This window comes from Mytilus californianus, unplaced genomic scaffold (assembly GCF_021869535.1).
Source record: "Mytilus californianus isolate M0D057914Y unplaced genomic scaffold, xbMytCali1.0.p SCAF_7, whole genome shotgun sequence".
Lineage (NCBI taxonomy): Eukaryota > Metazoa > Mollusca > Bivalvia > Mytilida > Mytilidae > Mytilus > Mytilus californianus.
This window is the reverse complement of record NW_026262723.1, coordinates 39119534-39140929: the sequence shown is the minus strand read 5'-3', so window position 1 is coordinate 39140929 and position 21396 is coordinate 39119534. Positions and strand designations below refer to the sequence as shown.

The window sequence follows — 21396 nt, the reverse complement described above, 5'->3', positions numbered from 1 at the left end:
TTCGAACTACTGAGTGACACGTGACACAATTGTACCTAAAGATTAACCCTGAATTGTTCATTGCAGTAGCTTATAAGTCGAGTTCACATCCACTACATGTATGTATGTTTGGAAACAATGTCTTACTACAGCGCTTGTTGGAACTGAACACATTCAAGATGACGTTTCGAATGCGAAGAGTGTGTGTTAACAGTCTGACATGTGTTATTGACCTAACTTTCATGCTTCAGTGAACAAGTCTTAAGGTCAGTTACTTAACATTTAATATATGGAGTGGTTGCTAGAGTACAAGTCTGTCATGTGGCCTTTACTTCGATCTCATGTTTAAGTAGTCATTTTTTCCAATATCATTCCAAGCGGACATTTTAGTATTGTGGTGAAGTGTGTTGCTCGGAAATTTTACAATTCAGGGTTATTGGTGTTTTGTGGGTTTGTTTTTCTTTTTTGCGTCTTTTGTTTTTTGCCATGACGTTGTCAGTTTCTCTTCGTCTTATGTGTTTTGAATGTCCCAATGGTATCTAGTTATATCTGTATATGATTTTTTCCCAAACTTAAACAATTAAAATATGCAAAAAAGACGTAACATGCATTTAAATTGGCCCAGTTCAGTGGATATTAATGATATAGCTAACAAAATAACATTTTGTAAATTAATAAAAAGAAAGTCATATATTTTCGTGCAGTCGAGTGGTTGTGAACACTTTCAATGGCGTACATAGGATTAGACTGAAAAGTGTTTGTGTATGTGTGTGTTTTTGGGTGTGTACACTTCTGAAAGTGAAAAGCAAAGAAACAAAACCCTCATTTTTATAGTCTAATATAGTCTAGAAGTGAGTCAGTGTTTTGGTTCCAAGTTTGAAAGTGGGTGCAATTGCTTCCTGCTCCTACGCCCCTGAAGTTAAGTAGACACCTTTTATTCCAATCTTTGAAAGCAAGCAAACCAAACAGTGTTTCCGATAGACTCTGAATTTTTAATATCACAATAGATGGTTATGCGTGTTAATCTTTTGTGTTAGGTGTTTTACTTTTACCGAAAACCGGTATCTCCTTATTTCTATCTTAAAAATAAGTATAATATAAAGTATGACCCCTTCTTCCACCCCTTATTTACAGGTAGCCACTCCTCCTTTTGAATAGTTCCTTGATCCACTACACTGATTAAGCATAGCGGAACCAAAAAATAGGCTTCTGTGATTTAACTCTCCCGTTTGAACAATTCACACAGACAAATAAACCAATTACTATTATAAACATTGTATAAAATACATGAATTTAATATGTGATGCATTGATGGGATCATGACAAGATTAAGAAAATAGATGATGTCTTGCTTTTAAATTTAGACTATTTAAAACTAATCATTTAATGGGACAACATAGAATATCTAATGTACATTGAATATTATATCATAGGGGGTTTCTTTACAATATGTAGCTGTTCTTGTTTCCGAATCCCTGTATCTCTATTATACTAGTGTTATTGTAATTTGTGCACTTTTGAAAAATATAAAATATTGTTTAAACTAAAACTAAAGCAAATCAAAGATAAAAAAGGACAATGTTGAAAATAAGACAGGTCTACGCTGTGAATTTTGAAGGAAAAGGGACAACCTTACCAACGCATTCTGTTTCCACAAGCAATGGTCACACGAGTATATAAGAAAAACGCAAGTCGAAGAAAAACAGACGACAGCATAGCCAAAGGAAAAACGTTGAAACGACAACAACAGTGGAACATATATACGAGGGTCTGGATGTGATTTACATAATAGAGAATAATGGGCCAAATCTACAGTAAAATGCGTCAAAAAAATAAAGAATAGAGAAAAATAGTTCAAATTATTAAATAAAAGGGAAGAATGGGGTGCTAAAATATATAAAATGGAGATAATTGGCAAAACAATAAACCCCCAATCCAGACCCTCATACTATGCGGTCATCTGCGAAACAGCTATTCGTCATAGGTCAACCAAATAATAGTGGCGTCTGTAGAACTTTCGAAAGGATAACATCAGCCTTACCATTCAATAGCTTTCATCCTTATTCATGATAGAAACTAAACGCAATCCAAATTGGAATATCGTATCAACTGGTTGATTTATGTTCCCTATGCACATGCATAGAAATTGATTCTTTATTTACGTAAAATAATGCTGAATGCCCCTCTATTCTAATATCCATAGTATAAAGGGGCAGCACATATAATCTAATGGTATTGTTATTGTAAGATCGTATGTACATAAGTAAACACAAGTTGAAATATTAAAGAAATTTAAATAAAAAACAAACAAACACCGAAAAGAAAAAAAAAGGATCCATGACTCAACAACAGCGATGAAAAGTCATCATTTCCAAATGCATTATTACTTCATCATGAAATAGCAAAAGTAAACTACTAGACTTTTGTCAAGTGGGCAAAAATATCTATCAGTTCAATATCCTGTCATTTGTGGGAAATTTAAAGAAATTCGAAATTCTGATGTTCAAACACGCAGTACTATACAAAAGTTACAGCTTTAAAACTGCAGAAGTTAGCCGATTGAATCTTGTACCTTGTATGCGTAATTTCACCAACCATATGACAACATCCTGATTGATTGATTGATTGATTTTTGTTTAACGCCACTTTCAACACTATTGTGCTATTTCCTGTCTGTCACTTTTTATTGGTAGAGGAAGCCGGAATGCCCGGAGAGAACCACCGACCTTTGGTAGGAAAATGACTGCAACATCCTGTTATTTGATGAAAATGTAAAGAAATAAAAAACAATGATTATTTGAACGCTCTAAGTCGCAGGCACTTGTCTCTGAAAAAAAACATATATACTTTACTATAACACGTGTTATTTGAACAGTATATATATAAGTAAAAAGTAAAATATTTTTTTCTGTGCCTGTGCCTTTAGTATATGTACAAAAACCTGCATATTTTAAAAGTACTAGCTTCGAAAATGTAGGAGTAATCCGGACAAACCATGTACCCTATGTTGGACGGACAGACCAGCGGACATGAAGTGGTAAAACAACATGCCTCCTCCGAACATTTTGTCGGGGAGGCATAACAAAAGTATAATGAATATTAACTACTATTTTCCATCTTCAAAAATATCCCTATATAAAAAGGGCATGGAGTGTATGTCATTGATACAACCATGGAAGTATTATATAATAATTCCATGATACAACCAAGATTCGGTGTCATATTCTTTTTATTTAGTCAGCAAATACTTCAACTTCCGAAACATGAAGCCAATTATGCACACTCCTGTCCATTATCATCAGCTTGACGTATCGTGCTGCTGTTGGTATTTTGCAGTTCATATTTAAAACCTGCCCAGGTGAAGCTGGTCCCGTAAAACGAGCATAAAACTTCATGTTCGACAAGGTCTTTCCTATGGTAATTTCCAAGTCATGAAGTCTTTCACCTGCAACATAATAAATATATCGCAAACAAGTTGGTTTCTTTAAAAAAAAGAAATGCAATCGTGAACCTAAATGCATGTTTGGAATGAAAGATCAGATAATTGTTTTATAAAGATGCATGATTTCGCCTCATTTCTTTTTTATATAAGATGTAGATAAACTTACATGGATTCTTAATGAAACTGATGTTCTATATTGGGCATAATTTTCTTGTTAAAGAAATAATTTCTCTCTCTCCCATCCTATTACAACATGATAAATAAGAAGCAACCACTGAATGTTAATTCCTTTCTGAGGTACTATTTTGGGAATTAGAGGTAGCTTCCTGGCTGAAGTCGAAATTTAACTGTGAAAACAGTCTTTGTTTAAAAAAGTTTAAAGAAATGAATCATGATTATTTGTTTTTGTAGCCAGTTTGAAAATTATAGTTCAAACCTTAAGCTATATTCGTATTTGTTAATCCTGAACTAAACCATTTAGGAAAACCAATATGGTTTGGTCATTGGCTATCATATTCAAGATATGCTTGATCTCAATTTATCTATATCCCAGTCAACAAACTCAAATCAGGTATTTAGAGTAGAAATAGTTTGAAACCTAAACTTTATATTATTGCGATTTTGTCATTTTAGACTAAAATGCGATTTAAATTTTTGCGATATTGAAAAAAATCCTGTTTAATTCATATAAAAATTTTCAAAATGCGAGTTTAAATTATTGCGATTATAACCCTGTCGCATTTTTCGCAATAATAAAAACATCGCAATAATTTCTGAATTTACAGTACTTAAATCAGTTTTACTTCCATGGTTCAACACTGAAAATTTAAATTAGTCACTATGACTATTCAGTTAGTCAAATATTAGCCGAAAGGTAGTCAACAGCATACATGACTACCCATCAAGTCATTATGACTACCTGCATAGTCAATTGACTATGTTGGGTGGTCACAGCACCACGTGGTGTAGAGTATCGGTTTTCACGCGCACTCTTTCGCGTTCCCTTTGTTCCCTAGATCGTGTAGATGTAAACAAACCAGGAGGCACGAAACTTCTATTTTGTCAATTAAACCAATTGTTTAAAGTAAGTATCATGTACATTTGTTTTAATTCTAACTTACAAAAATTAAATTTGAGAAAAAGAAGTGTAATGAATGTAATATATCGGCACATGTTGACGTAAATTAATGACAATACAAAACAGAGGGAGATATGTATACAGGATATCAATTTTGATACACATACAACGTATTTTCGATTGAAAAGAGTATTTAGCGATATCTATTTTTCACCTGATCAAAAACTGTAAAAACAAAACACTGCAATCGATATTCACAACAATGAATTCAAAAAAAAACCCTCAGGGTAGCTGTCAAGATCCTGGTGCTTACATTACAATGCTGTGATATAACATGGGTGGCTGTCAAGATCCTGGTGCTTACATTGCAATGGTGTGGTATAAGATGGATGGCTGTCAAGATCCTGGTGCTTACATTACAATGTTGTGTTATAAGATGGGTGGCTGTCAAGATCCTGGTGCTTACATTACAATGTTGTGGTATAAGATGGGTGGCTGTCAAGATCCTGGTGCTTATATCACAATGTTGTGGTATAAGATGGGTGGCTGTCAAGATCCCGGTGCTTACATTACAATGTTGTGGTATAAGATGGGTGGCTGTCAAGATCCTGGTGCTTACATTACAATGCTGTGGTATAAGATGGGTGGCTGTCAAGATCCCGGAACTTACATTACAAAATAATGGTATAAAATGAGTGACAAAATCACTAGATCAAAGATTTTAAAATTTGTTTTTTCTTTTAACTTTTAACATGACAGATATACTTGTTTATTGTTATATTTTAGCTTCTAAAATGATATAATTATATTTTTCAGCAAATGAAGACATTGCTATTTGTATGAACACAGCTGAGAGATTTTTGACCAGAGAGATTATTACACTGACACAGTTGATACCGAAAAAATATCTGAAATAAACACTTCCAATTAACAATGAGTTTATATATAATAAATATATTTTCTTTATTTGATTTTTAGACTTCAATATATGTCACTGAGTAATGGTAACACATGAAAATCATGAAGATATAGGAAGGATTTGAACATTGAGCACTTTGTGGTCCTATACGGTTTCGATGGTAGTTTTGCTGTTGTGGTATTTTTAATGATATTATATTCCAGATGTATTTGTCAATCCTATTGAAGAGAAACAAAAAAAAGTAGAATAACAGAAGAATGAAACATAAAAGTACAAAACGGATAGAAACACACACAAAGTAAATTGGTGGAACAAAAAACACAACACAAATTAAAATAACAGTCTAACAGTCGTGACTATTCACAGTAATCATGTTGACTAAACAACATGGTCACTTTCGACTATTTCAATAAGTCATATGGACTGCATTCAATTGTCAAACTGACAAATGTGCATAGTCAATTGAACAATCAAATTCGTCATAACGAGTATAACATATGGTCATTTTGACTTCCAAACATAGTCATAATTACCACCCTACTCAGTCAAATGTGACTACCCATCTAGTCAAACGACAAAGAGCATAGTCAAAATGATTAAAGTGCATTGTCATCTAGAGGACAGTCAAAATGACCAATTAAATTGGTCAAATTGAATAATTTATGTTTTCAGTGAAACAAATCTCACTTTTTCATTTCATAACTTGTCCTTTTGTGAATTAGCCAAAAAATAATGAAGTTGTTGATTTATTGTTTGTATACGCATGTACAAGAATTGTGGACACTTTTGAGGGAGATAACTCAAATTAAGAAATAATTCTTTTGAACTGGGTTTCTAATCTCCTTGACTCATCTGGTGTCCAGTTCGCAAGATAAGACAACTCTCGATATGTGTCGCGATGGTCTATATATGATCATATATGTGATAATTGATTGTAATCAGTGGGAATCCTTTAACATGTTAACTATCAGCAAGGATTTGTATAGTTTTAAATCCTTGCTATCAGCAAGACACTTGGTTTTAAAGAGAAAGAAAAATTATATTTAAATATGCAATTACTTGGGCTGTAGTAGAAAGAATTCACGACTAACTATGTCAAAAAAGTTCATAGTTTAATTTTCATTTGGCATAATTACAAATCTTTCTTTCAAAAGAATCTTCTTTGTCCTTCTTGATTATGTAAAAAACAATCTGAAAAAAAGGTATTTACTATCTGTTTTATACGCCTCTGAAACCGTAAACGATTGACTTTACAATGGTAATTATGAGGTCATAAGTAAAGGCAGAGACATATATACATATATATGTCTCTGGTAAAGGTAATTTTTCAGTCCCGAGTTGCAAGTAAATGGCACAAAGTCCCACTCCTGACCGTCACATAATTGATAGGACAAAAATTCACAATGAAATAGTAAAACTGTTTACTATCGTTTGAATATATTAGAGAAACTTAAATTATTGAAGTACTTTCTTTTTATCACAAAAATTCATTTTACAGCTTGGGATATTGTTCGTTAGAATTGATAAATGAAGACTTATCAAATTTTATTCATGCAAAGGATATATTTATTGGTACCATAAAGCCAGTCAAGTAATAACAAATTTTCGCAGCCTATTTTCTAAATAATCATTAGATCATTATGAATTCTTTTATCGTGAATTAATTTTGTTTACAAGTTGCATATACTTATAATTATTAATGTTCAAGAAAACACAAACTATTACTATGAAATAAGTTTTTCACATTGTAAATCAGAGACAAACTATCTCTAACCTGACTTTTTTCTGGTACCATCTTCGTGTCCGGGGCTTTTATGTCCTACATTTGAAATGTATCATCTTAATTCAACAAATGGATATATTGGCTTATAAATAAAAAGTTGTGGTATGATGAAAACTTTCCGTCAATTGAAAGAACAAAATACGAGGATGTTATCAACAGTTACTATAGGACACTGTACGTCATTCAACAATGAGTAAACCCAGTTATACATGTTATAAAAAGTTATGTTATAAAATGCCCCGGTATGAAAAAATGAGAAATCATTTAAAAGAGAAAAACAATGGCCTGATTTATGTTCTAACATAGTTAAAAAAAAAAGAGACTAAAATCGCAACTAGTTAAAATAGCGGTGGGTTTTTTTTCTAATCTTAAAAAATCCATTTTTCGATTTTGAGACGCTTTTCAGAACATTTGGGTAAAAAAGACTAAACCTGTGAATTTTAGAAAGTCGATTTGATAAGTTTTGACAATTTTAAGGCTACAATAATTTTAAAGAGGTAAATTTAAAGGCAATCTCACGTTTTTTCTTCTTTTTTTACTAGTGTGAAATACATACAGGTTGGTATAATTCCTATTTTTGGAAATATTTGCCTACTTCGTGTCAATTTTCGCTGTATCTGTATAACCGTTAGATAATGATGTTTATTCTTAACATAAACCCATATTGAAAAGAAAAGATGGGAGTAATATGCAAAAACCAGACACAATACAATTTCATATGAAACTCAGTCATAAATTTCGAAAACATATGCGGTGTGAATTTAAATTTTTCAATAAACTATAGAGCTTCATCTTCACATGTGTATCCGGGATCGTTTTCCGTCTTCCTCAGGCAAGTTTAAAAAGCAATTCATATTGTTGAAGATAACAAATGTTTTCATATATATTAACCTGCAAAATCGCTAAAAAAGTTCATGAAAAAGCATTATAGGTCTGCTATATACAACTTTTTATACAGCCATTGTATGAGGATTCTTTGAATTTTAGACGGCCCTTTATAGCTTACTGTTCGGTGTGAGCCAAGGCTCCGTGTTGAAGACCGTACTGTGACCTATAATGGTTTACTTTTATAAATTTTGACTTGGATGGAAATTTGTCTCATTGGCACTCATACCACATCTTCTTATATCTATAAACAATACATGTCTATCCAAAATAATTTTGTAATCACATAACCCGGCAAAATAGATTTTCAAAAATATTTAATATGCACTCATGTGGGACAATCATTTTTATATAGACACTAATAGGAGGCGAATTGGAACTTAGACGATTAACTGTGAAAAAAGGCATATGATAGCAAATTTACGTACCAAAAATAAGATGTGTGGCATAAACTTAAACAAACCAGAGTTAAGTTCTTTTCTAGGACTTGTCTGTTTTGTATTTTCTTTTATGCACGTTCTGTTAATCTATACTGAGATTCAAAAGGGGGAGGGTTGAGACCTACAAAAGTAAGTTTAACTCGAACACATTTCCATATACATGTACTAGTACCTGTCAAAATTTGGGGACCTCGTAAGTAGTTGTCGTGTTTCATATCTTATTTGTTTTCGTTATTTGGAGAATGTTTGTGTTTATAACAGACCTTAAGAAAAATAAGAAGATGTAGTATTATTGTCAATATTAGAAAACAATCCACCAGAGACTGAAAAACGAGGATGTAATCAAACACCTTTTAAATTCACATTGAACGTATAGACTCTGGGCGATTTAGATCCTGACATTTTTATAAAGGCATGTCTATTGTTGAGTATTGAAGTTGCCCTGTAAGAGCCTGTCTTTTGGAGAAGGCTATATTTTGCTCTCTAGATGTCTAAGTTATTTATGTGCATGGTTGGGTTGCTATCTCATTTACCAGAAGTTCATGACTTCTGCATTTACTTATACCCCACATCTACCTTCATTCATAGAAAAAGTTTGGTCTGATAGAAATGATTACACTGATATTGAAAGGCAAAGTAATATTATTTTTGAAATATCAGAAAACCTGTTGCACATATCAAATGATATGTCAAAGAGAGTGCCCAACTGTTTTTGGATTTATTATTATAATTTAACTGTTGAATAAGTCTTTTTTTTTTTTATATCATCGGACATTTGAATGTTCTAGATGCACAATTAACATATTGGATAGAAAATAAAAGGATATGGAGTGAATGTACATGGGACAAAATCGCACACAATACATAGAAAACATAGAAAATTATCAATGAACAGGGCTTTTATTCCTGTTCTACATCTTGACAGTTGATGTAGGGTCTTCAACAATGAACGAATCATTCCAATATTTCAACATTCAAAATTTTAGTTAAATCTCTCGTGCACACTAGACATGCTAGACGGGGCTATATATGTTCATGTATAAACATCCCTGAGTACAGAAGTTGACGGAGTTATACGTTAAGTGTACATTAAACTAGTACTGTCAAATGATATTCAAAATCAGCATGAATGTCGGTCTACATCTTTCATTAATTGAATAGCTGGCAGATGATAAAACAGCGGGTGGTTATTGTTTAAATTCACACCTTAATATGGTTAAGATAAGAACACAATAAACGATACTTGTACATAGCTTTTTCCTTCCAATAAATAAAATATGTATTATACATAATAAGTGTTTACGAGAAAGAAAAACAATTAAATCATTAATATTAATTTTCCCGAACCCTACAACACTTAAATAGCAATACACAAATGCTTTGCATTTCAAGTTAATTAATTCACATTGTTTCCTTTGTCATTAGGTGCATGTGTACTGCAAATAAGCTCTTTGTAATTCATTAGCAATTTTCTAATCATACAAAATGTGTTTAAGTTCTATCTATATATCTAAATTATCCGGATAATGTTTAAAATTTCAACAATTTTTAATCGGGACTAAAATTCAATTTAACATTTTCGTCATCATGAATTTATTTTAAACAATAATTGAAAAATGATTAATATTATTATTTTTTTTTTAAAGTTTCGACGCTATCTTATATCAAACATTTTCCGTCTTTCCCAATATGGTACGTATAGATATCGGTTTCAGTTCTTTACAATATACGTTTACATGAATTGACGTTTGATAACGAAATAATCACCATATTCAAACTTCCAGGGACACCATCAAATGCAAACTTAAAATATTTTTTTTTGCACCTTCAGAAAGAATAATTATACAAAAATAACATGGGACATGGCGAAATAATGTCACTGCAATAATGAATTTTATAGGAATTTTTTACTACCACTCGTCATCATTGAATTTGGTTAAGTTATGTAGGAAAAACGTATCTTTTCATGGGAAATTTTAAAATCATTAGGGACACCACTTTTAAATAACATAAAAAAAATTTTTTTACATCAAAATAAAGATAAATCTAATAACTCTTTCACCTGCCATGGCAATAGTTTCTGATTGTAGAAATAAAATGTTGACAAATCATTTTAAAGCAACTGTCATGTTTTTTCCATATACAACAATGTTAAATTTTATCAGTCCAGAAGTGCTCCCTTGTTATTCACTGATAACGTTACACCCGCTGAGCTGTCCCTGATTCTTGTGTATGAGTGTTTGACAGACAGAGTAAAGCAGGAATAACAGTGCCAATTCAGTATAGCTCATGTCCAGTACGCAATTTAAAAATCATCCGTTGAATACGGATAGTGATTTTAAGAAAAATTAATTTGTTACTAAGTTGTGCTATTTTTTCTTATGAATATAAACGTTTTTGTATCGTCTAATTTGTTATGATATCGTCCTATTTTGTCGCCAGAAAAACTCTAAGCCTTTGTCAACTATAGACCCTCTAAATTCGCTTATGAATACAGATTGCCTCGACTCCTGGAAAACAAATTGACGGAATTCCCAGAAACATGCACTGATTATCCTTTAGCGTGGACATGAAGTTGTGCACCAGCTACTTCAACTTTAAATCTGATTTATTTTTGGGGGGAGGGGGTTTACATAATAAAACAAAAGAATTGACTATGTCATTTATAACTATATTTTTTGGAGAGAGTAGTCGACACACGTGCTTTGGAAAACTCACACATTTTCCTATAAAAAATTAACATACGCATCTCTAATTTTATAAAATAATCTGGAATAGATAATATTCATCTTCCTGTTATTATAATTCTTTGGACAATTGATAATATATTTTCGCAATCACATACCGTTAGTAACTTAAGTATAATAGTTTTCAATCCAAACATCGAGGAATAGATCAGACCTCATTGTTTACTTCATATAAAAATAAGAAGATGTGGTATGATTGCAAATGAGACAAATCTCCATCAGAGACCAAGTGACGTAGAAGTTAACAACTATTGTCAACGTACGGCCTTTAGCAATGAACAAACCCCATACCGCATAGTAAGCTACAAAATGCCCCGAAATGACAAATGTAAAACAATTCATACGAGAAAACTAACTGCCTGATTTCATTGCGTTGTCTTTTATTCTAATTATTGCTTTTTTTTCCTTATTCATATTTTGATACAAATGTAGAGCCTTAATAATAATAATATAAATAGAAATTCATAATCTTATCTATGACTGTATCTATCATCACTCAGTCCCTATAAAAGACAATCGCTGTTTTATCTCTGACACTGCATTAGTATTTCACTCCTGCTATTGCATAATTTATGACGGCATAATCAACATTTCTATTATCCGTCATCTCAGACATCAAGTCCTAAAATTTAATAACTCTTTCAGAATCATCATCATACCGCTAAAATATTTGATAAGTTAAATGTTTATTAAAAAATGAAATGTTTCATTGTAGCATCTCGTATCTGCATTTTACACATCTCAACGATTCTTTAAGGTTCAGTTTGTTTTTCTTTTAATTTGTTTTCTTTTTATTTCAATTTGTATTTTGATAACGATAAAAAAATATGTTGTTCCAATATTTTACCAATTAAATAATAAGATTATAATAATTCCATTTTTGCTATTTTAATTAAAATAGGAACAATTTTTAAAAACTCCTTAATTACTGCATAAACGGACTTAGCTCTTTTTTACTTTCGCTAAAATGGCTCAGTTTTAAAATCTTAAAAACGCCTAACCATTGACGATATTTTTTTTCGCTTAAAATCTAATGTCGAATGTTTACACAGCTTGTATTTCAGAAAAATTAACATATGCGACTATAATTTAATTAACTACTGATGTAAAATATCATTCAGTCTCGATTAACACTTATCTCTATAGCAACTGTGTAAGACGCTAATACATATTCATTAGGTCAATTAATTACATATAACGTAACCCGAATAATCCAGTCGTTATATTACGCTCCATATCGATTAAACTTGACCCCTGTTGTGTTCATTTATCGCTACACTGACGAAGCAATAGATGGAACGGCGGACCAGTTTACATATCGATCACTACACTCTGGAGGACAATGATCGTAAGGGGGCGCTGTAATTATTCGAGTTACATATTACGCAGGTGGCCATAGAAAAGAACAGATGTATTCCGAAAAGACAATATGCATTTGCGGTATTCCGAAAGACTACAGCATCAATTAATATATATGCGTGAACCCCTTGAGGGTTCACGCAATAAAACAAATATAATACTTAGTTGATGTTTTTAAAATATTTTCAGGATACTTTTTTTGGTAAGCCAAAGTTGTGTTTGAGAGGGGAACTCAACAGGAACCCTGTTATTTTATCTAACCAAATTCAATATAGCTATATCAATAACACTTCACAAAGCTCGAGGCTCTAAAGGGGCCTGTATCTCTCACTTGGCATTTTTGCATAAAATTTATACTGTGCAAGAGACTATTTGTTTGGAACGGATACTGATATGTCATATGACGATCTTATCTTGCTGACAATTTTTGCTGTTTAAAGTTTCACTCTGTCTACTATAGTTTGCACCAAAAAACGCACAAATAAGTAAAAATAATGATTGTTATTTGAGGGCAATAACTCCTAAAAGAGTCGGCTGACGATCTCAGCCATGTAAATTTATTTGTAGATCACATTTTGGTGATCATTTTTGCTTTATATAGCTTCTTTCTAATTTTTTTTTTGTCATCACGTCCATATTAGTCATTATTTTTCTTGAAGTAGCTATTTTTTAATTTTAATGTAAACGAGTCAGTATCAAAGTTTTCTTGGTTAAAGTTTTTCATCAAAACTTGATCCAAGTAAAAACTGCACGGTGATTGGATAGCTCCATTCGAAGTCCATCCAAGTTTCAAGAAAAATAGGATGAGATTCTATTTCATCCAAGTCCGTCAAAGTTTTTGATCAAATGGTTTTGAAGGTTGTCACTATAAAAAAAAAACCACCAAAAACTTTGACCAAGAAAATCGGCTTGTACCAGAAAACTTTGATAGTGACAGCGGGCTTAACAATACAAATGAGTGTACAGTTTATATGGAACTGCGAGGTTTGTTGCTATCAAGAATGTTTACACTCATTTTATTTTTATTTTCCGAAAAAATTTAGTAAAAACTCAATATCTTCATTAATTATATTTTCGAATTTTAATACCGTAACGTTGTATTTCTTGTAGTTAACAAATTGTGAATCTACCATACATGCGAACATATGTTCATCTCTAGTACATTTATCATATCATGGTCAAAGTTTTGGAGTAAAAACTAAGGGAAAAACAAAATCAAAAGAGTCGAAAAAGAACAACCAAGACTTTAAAAGTGTAGTTATCCAAAGGAAGTGAGCGCACTCATACAGTAATAATAGTTATTTTAAGTTAACTTACCACAACAATGTGTTCTGTTGTATATTTTGACTCGCTTGACTTTGCAGTTTTTACCCAAATCCACCCACCAATACGGGTAAGCTTCGCCGAAGTAAACACCATGATTGTTGTATCCATCTTTTGTGTGCATGAAATTATCCTTAATCCCGTCGAGTGCCTTTTCACAGCTATATTTGCCATTTACAGAACTTTGTCCACATGTCTTTTGCAGTGCTAAATTATCCACTCCACATAATCCTATTGACAAGAAGAATTTTAACTATTGTTAAATGCACGTGTAAACTACGGAAGCCGGTTAGTGTCATGGGGTTGTTTGATATTTAAGTTTTTATCACGACATAGCAAATCGTTTAAACGGCATAAGTTAATCTGTAATAAGTTTATAGTCATTACAACGAGTACTGAACTAATAACAAGTTAGCTAAGTCGTTATTACGAGTTATAAGGTTCGTTGAAATGGGTAAGCGTGGTCGCTATAACGATTTAGCTTAGTCGTTATAACGAGTAAGCGAGGTCTTGATGACGAGTTACTTGATCGTGATAACAAGTTACCTAAGTCGTGATTATGAGCTACTCAATCTTGATAACAAGTTACCTAAGTCGTTATATGAGTTAGCTTAGTCAATATATCAAGTTACATAAAACTACATCCTGACATAAACTGGCTGCAATAGTTTACTGCTCATAGGATGGGGCATTTATTTGGTCTAAAAAGTTGGTATTACAAAGTCATTTTATTTTTGTGTTAAAGTTGTTTGTGTAAAGTTTAAACTTCATGATCTTTCAAAACAAATGAATATTCATACACAGAAAGGTCGAAAGATGGCATAAATTCAAATGACAAAATTTGCATAGTGTTGAAACATTTCAATGTAGTGTTCATTTACACAGCGGATAAAAAAAAACTATTAATAAGTGACCCAAAATGTATATAATTTTACGAAAATGCTTAAGAAGATGATTTTCCTTGATGTCATTACTACACGGTGGTGTAGGAGTATACTGAAAATGGAGGTGGCAAACTGGTTAAAGTGATCAGCAAAAGGGATAAAAAAAAGTGGCCAAAAAGTAGGGAGAGGGGAACATAGTTTTGCCCCCCCCCCCCACACACACACACACTTTTGAAAGTATCTATTGTGGTTCAGCATTAAATTTTTAAAAAAATCAGATAGAAAACGTTAAAAGCAAACGATATGGACCCGTGGAGGCTTATATTATAGGTCTAAGCCACGCGTTATTCTAAAAGTTCGCTATAAATTTTACATACTAACCGTAACACTGACTTTGGAAATCTTCAACTACTTCCTCAAGTTTAACTCTCTCCTTCGATGCACAATTTTCAATTTTTCGTTCAAGTCCCAGAATCATTTTCTCCATCTTACTGTAGTAGAAGATGTCTTGACGTCGACAGTCACCCGTTGCATGGATCTGAGAAGACAATCTTAAGGATGTTCGCTCCTCTTGTTTCTGAATTTTTGCCAGATATTCGGAATCCTCTGTTTTTATCCATGTACTGCCATTAAAAAAAATTTCCCCGCTAACCCCTACTTTTCTTTTCATAATTTTATAACATATAGTTTAAAAAGCCATATTTGAAAATGCTATAAAATCCTTGTTATTTTTTCATATTTTTTTAATGAAAAGGGGTGCCAATATTAAATATATGATAAGTCTAGAGAGAATTATTTCCCGCCAAATTTTCAATGGCTTATATCTCGAAAACAAGCACACGGACCCTTCATTTTTTTCTGGTTTTTTTAGTTCCTTTATTTATATGCTATCAATTTATAATAGTCTTTTAAAAGGCTTGTTATTTTGAAACAGAGTAGCGAACATCCTTAAATGATATAAACAAGCAAGAGAAAAGAAATACGTTTTCATTGTTGCAATTATTGTACATTTTAGAGTAGTGTTTTTTCGGTATTTTTATAAATATCGGTGTAATCCAATACTGAAACAGATTCGTTATACTAGTAACATAATGATCCAAAAGATGGGATTACATTTCTACAAAAAAATCCTTGTTGGTTTATTTTGAAACGTTTGCCAAAACTACATTGTACGTCATCAAGAGGCTTCTCCATCTTTGCTAACGAAATCGTACGTTTTCTGTCATATTTTATTCAAACTGGTGCCAGCAAATATGTTTAATCCCGTCACATTCTGTATGTGCCAGTCCCAAGGCAGGTACCTGTAATTCAGTAGTTGTCGTTTGTTGCTGTATATCCTATTTGATTTTCATTCATTATTTTTTACATAAATCAGGCTATTAGTGTTCTCGTTTCAATTGTTTTACATTTTTTAATGTTTGCTCATTATTGAAGGCCGTACGGTGATGTATTGTTGTAAACGTTTGTGTCATTTGGTCTGTGGTTGAGATATGTCTCAAAAGCAATCATACCACATCTTATTTTTAAATAAATATCGAATTTAAGGTCGATGTACTGCTAGCCAAGCTCACAAAATGGGTTACCCAGCCCTTGCAAAAATTATGCTTTGTGTAGGGAAACCCCAAAAATAATAGATTAAAAACAAAATATGAAAATATGATCGAGGTGCACAATTGCATTATATTGTGAAGATGAAAATTTCATCATAAAATTCCGATTAGGAGCTTAGTAGAAGGGGGTGTAAATGTGTACTGTAGTGTGCTCATGGTTTGCTGAAGGAAACCGCGAAAATGATTCTGATATAAAAGAGGTGTACTATACATTATCATTATATCAATGGCATATGAGCCGGGGCTGGGGTGTAAGAGGTGGTAGCACTAATCTCTATAGATGCATTGTTTGCTTTAAGAAGTTTGCTCCCTTCCCCACTTTTTCGGTCTACTCCTACGCCACTGTATACGACTAAAATTTTTAGAACATTTCAATAAATTGTAATTATCTAAAAAGAGGTTTCGGATTCATGACATGCTGATACTAAAATGGTACCGCCAAATAAGCTATGATAAAGTTTATGCTTTGGCAAGGCAAACCCCAAAATGTATTCGGACCAAAACAAAAAGTATAATATGGTTAAGATTCTAATAATTTTTCATACATTTTATATGATTAGGGGTTAATGGAGATAGGCGGATACAAATGTGTACTACAGTGTATATATATGACGAAGTACACGTCCGTGTCATCCTAAAGAAAACACCAAAAATCATGTAGATAAAGAAATGAAATAGAATCACAAATACTGTCAAGCGGTTAAGGACAAGTTGCGGAGACAAAATTGGGACGATCGAACGGACGGACAGATGGACGGATTCTCCCATACCTAAATACCACCCACTTAAGAACGTTCCGATTTCGTGTCTGTACCCTTATTGGCATATATAATATATTCAAATATAAAACTTAAGCTTTTGTCGAGGAATTATATATTTGTTTTACTAGTACTTGTTTTCCTTTACTAAAATGTCATCCAATATAATATCAGACAGATATTGAAATAAAACTTTTTGGAGCTCTCTATTGTAGAAGGATAAAAATTGTGAACGTGGTCTTTGAAAAGGGGACAAAAGGGACAAAAGGAGCAATAAAAAACCATATAAATCGAAGAAAACAGACAACACAATGGCGAAAATTAAAACGAAGAAAAGACATGCAATTGTCCATTGTCCATAAAAAACTATATAAAAATTAAGCAACACGAGCCCACCAAATACCGGTGTTAAATCGATTACTCTAAATGGCTTAAGTAGTTCCCGCTCCACTATTGACATCCGTCGTGTTGATCATGGCTCGAAATATAATTTAACTTTCTGTTTTGATTGGTCGCTAATATCTGAAGCATTTTCGGAACATTAGTGTGCCTAAGTTTGATCGAGGCAAGTTCAAATGAGAAGATATGTCGGACAACAGACACCAGGTGATTGCAATATAAGCTTATATACTATGCTACTTTTGGTCTGTTTATTTTTCTTTTCAAGATATTTAAACTGAACCAAAGTTGTTTATCTCATTTTTTTTTTAAATATATCAACCATACCTGTCCTGCATATATATGACTTTGAACTGGCCGCAAATGTGGTCGCGTGATAGAGTGTTGGGCTCGGCCAGGTCACCTCTTTATACCAAAAACTTTAGTATCACTAAACGATCGTAGTTTGTAAGAAGAGCTACTCGCAAAATAGCCGTTCGAGATGTACATGACCACTACTGTTACTGATATCAATTAATGTTAAAAAAATCAATTAAAAAATATAATCATGTGATTGACATATTGCTTTTTCAAATGTCGGGAAAATGATACATTTTATGAACCCCGTTCAAAATTATGTTTTAAGACACTAGCCACTGTTACTTAAAGTAAACATTTAAAGCTGGGGTCACACATTCACGATTTTATAACTGGCCTTGACAAGACCATTCCCTATTAAAATTTGTCAAAAGTCTGATCAAGATCCTGTGAATCGTGGCTGGAAATTCAAACTTTAATTAAGATTTGTAAAAACAATTATTTAAACACGACAACAATCAGATATTGTTCAGGAAGCGTCCTTCTTCAGCCGTTTCCAGCCGAATTTGTCCCGAGTATCCCCTTCTCAATCCGATTCTAATCCGAGTTGTATCTTTTGCATGGTTAAAAACGACCGAATCTGTCCCGACAGCGTTCCGTTTCAACCGAATGTGATCCGACAGAGATCTAACAGTGACCAGACAGTGAACCGAAGCTGACGGTAGGTATCCGTTAGAAAGCTGTCGCCATATTCGGGATGATCAGGTATTGTCGGAACGCAATCCTATCACAATATGCTGTACCGCATTGCAAACGGCTTTGTCTGGACTCAATCGTATTGACAATGAAAAGACATTCCAGATCATTCAGGGTAGTAATCCGTCTTTTTCACCTTTTGTGTCCCAGCGCTGTCTGGTCTCTAACGGGAGCCATAATCGGCACTGTGTGAACGCCACATAACAAAATAATCGATGAAAATCGTTAAGAAAGTCTTTATATATGTTACAGGCATTTTCTAAATTTAGGCATTTTGTAAAATGACTGATTTTTCAGGCAATTTATAAAATGCCTAACCTTGACAGGCATTATATAAAATGACTAAAAATACCTAGTAATTTTGCAAAAGGGCTGAAATTTTGAAACAAAATTCAACAAATTGCCTGTTCAGTTTCAGGCAATTTGTACAAAAAGGATATTATTGAGATGCATGTGACAAAAAAGTGAACAAAAACACAACATCTTGCAAAGAAAATAACTAATGGTTCGGTAGAATTAATTTATTCTTCAAAAACCAGCTGGAGCCTGTAGTTCAGTTGTTGTCGTTGATTCATGTCTGTCATATTTGTTTTTCGTAAATTGGTTTGTTATAAATTAGGCCGTTAGTTTTCTCAATTTAATTGTTTCATATTTTTCATGTCAGGGCCTTTTATAAGCGACCATACGGTATGGGTTTTTCTTCTTATTGAAGGCCGTACGGTTGCCTATAATTGCTTACATCAATTTCAATTGAACTTTGGTGGATAGTTGTCTCATTGGCAATCATACCACATCTCTTTTTTTTTATATGGGAAGGTTTGTATGTCATATGATATGTTTTTTTTTATTGAAACTACGCTAAGTATGTACTCACTCTGTATTTCAGATACTAGTACATGTAGTAAATTAATTTATGATTATTTCGTCATAATGGCAGAAAGACAATTGTTCTTTCAATAGAACAAAATTTACAAACGAATTTTTAGAAAATCGAGATTCAAAACAGTGAAGTGAAACATATGAAGAAAAGAAAAAGAAATTTGTTTTTAATTGACTGATTGCTGTTTGTTTGCTTTCAGTAGCAAATATTTCATGCATGTTTAAGACGAGAACAATTTGGTTTTAATTCATATGGGTTATTTCTGCAGTGGATTGACCTGTATAAAAGACAGGAATTTCGACTGCCGCTTGCAATTGAAATGAAGGTATTTTGAATAAGGACAGAAAATTCCACCTACAGAACGGTCGTAGAGTTCTTAACGTGCAGAGAGTGTTGCACTTTACTAACATGCGGCAATATATTTAATGTCCACATTCAGAAATAATAAGAATTTATACATCCACGTGCATCCAAACAAATTCTCCTCTATAGCATGGGTTTCGCCATACAAGGTCGTGTTTGGTTGTGGTGCAAAGATATGAGTATCTTCATCTTCACTGCCTCAAGGGAATTCCTGGGTCTTTGCAACCTAATGAATTAATGAGACAGTAGTTAACTGTGGTTGAAATCTCTAAAATCGACCAAGAAGAGACAAATAACGCTGCATTGACAGAGTAAGCGTCTCCTGCTATAGATGCATCACCCTTCATAGTCAGATCTGCTTCAGTCCGTTAAAAGCTATTAGCCAAAAGATACAAGTCAAACTAATCATGATAATGTACTTTGAATCTTTTGGGAACATATGAAATAGAAGATATTAATATGTGACGTGTCTGCTTATTGCGAAACCCAATGTTGTTGAACAGGTTACTCCAAATGCGGTCGAAGTGCTAAAACCAGATTTTACGCCAAACAATGTATTTGCAAAAAAATCAGGACAAATATTGTGTAACAGTTCTGTCATCCAAACATTTTAAGAAATAACAAATAATTGTCGAGTTCTATGCTTGTGTGAATTTGGAATAATTCTGTGAAATTTATTTTTGATTATTTAAACTCTTAAAATGCAAGCTTTAACATTCAGTAATTATCATAAATAAAACTGCTCTGTTGTTCAAAGCTGTCAATTGTTTTTTTAACATTTCATTCTATAAAATAATTTCAGGCATTTTGTAAAATGCCTTTCAATTTTTGTAAAGTGCCTAGAAAAATTAGTCATTATGTAAAATGACTGAATCTTTCAGGCATTTTAGAAAATACCTTAAGTTTTAAGGCATTTTACAAAATGCCTAAATTTAGAAAATACCTGTAACATGTATATACAAGTGTATGATACCGGTTAAAATTTTTGGGGAGAAACCTTTAGCAGGTTCGTTCAATCGAAAGTTTTGGGAAGCAAACCTGAAATATTGTCAAAGCACACTAATCTAAAAGGACCTGAGCAGAAAAACAAAATAAGTCCTAGGTCAACTTTACCCCAGAGAGTTTTATGTATGTCAAGGCACGATGTAGTCACGATATGTATCGAATCGATATAATCACAATCTAATTAAAATATAAATCTCAGATTTCGTTATACTCATATATATACGGAGTTATGATTGATCGATTTTTTAATTAGATTGATATAATCAATAACCACCTTTTTCCGGTCTTAGCAGAGGGTTTTATTTTTTTTCATTATTCTCGGCTTTGAGACGACGTTATCAAGCTTACTTTTGACAAGCTATCCAATTAAAGGACCAGAAAAGGCATGATAAACAGATAATCGGATGTTATGCGTATAGATATCATAACATATATCAATGTGTATAACACCCGATAAACTACAATCAAAGTCCTTCTACCCACGCAAAG

General features: G+C 32.7%; 1 protein-coding gene across 1 annotated transcript; it reads right to left on the bottom strand.

Annotated features, from left to right (window-relative positions):
• Positions 1 to 3190: 3190 nt before the first annotated feature.
• Positions 3191 to 15393, bottom strand: LOC127707996 (fucolectin-like). Its single transcript, XM_052212782.1, has 3 exons — positions 15221 to 15393; positions 13950 to 14186; positions 3191 to 3424 (listed from the first exon to the last, which is right to left on the bottom strand). The coding sequence occupies exons 1-3, from the start codon at positions 15324 to 15326 to the stop codon at positions 3213 to 3215; spliced, it is 555 nt and encodes a 184-aa protein (XP_052068742.1). The 5' UTR covers positions 15327 to 15393; the 3' UTR covers positions 3191 to 3212.
• Positions 15394 to 21396: the final 6003 nt, after the last annotated feature.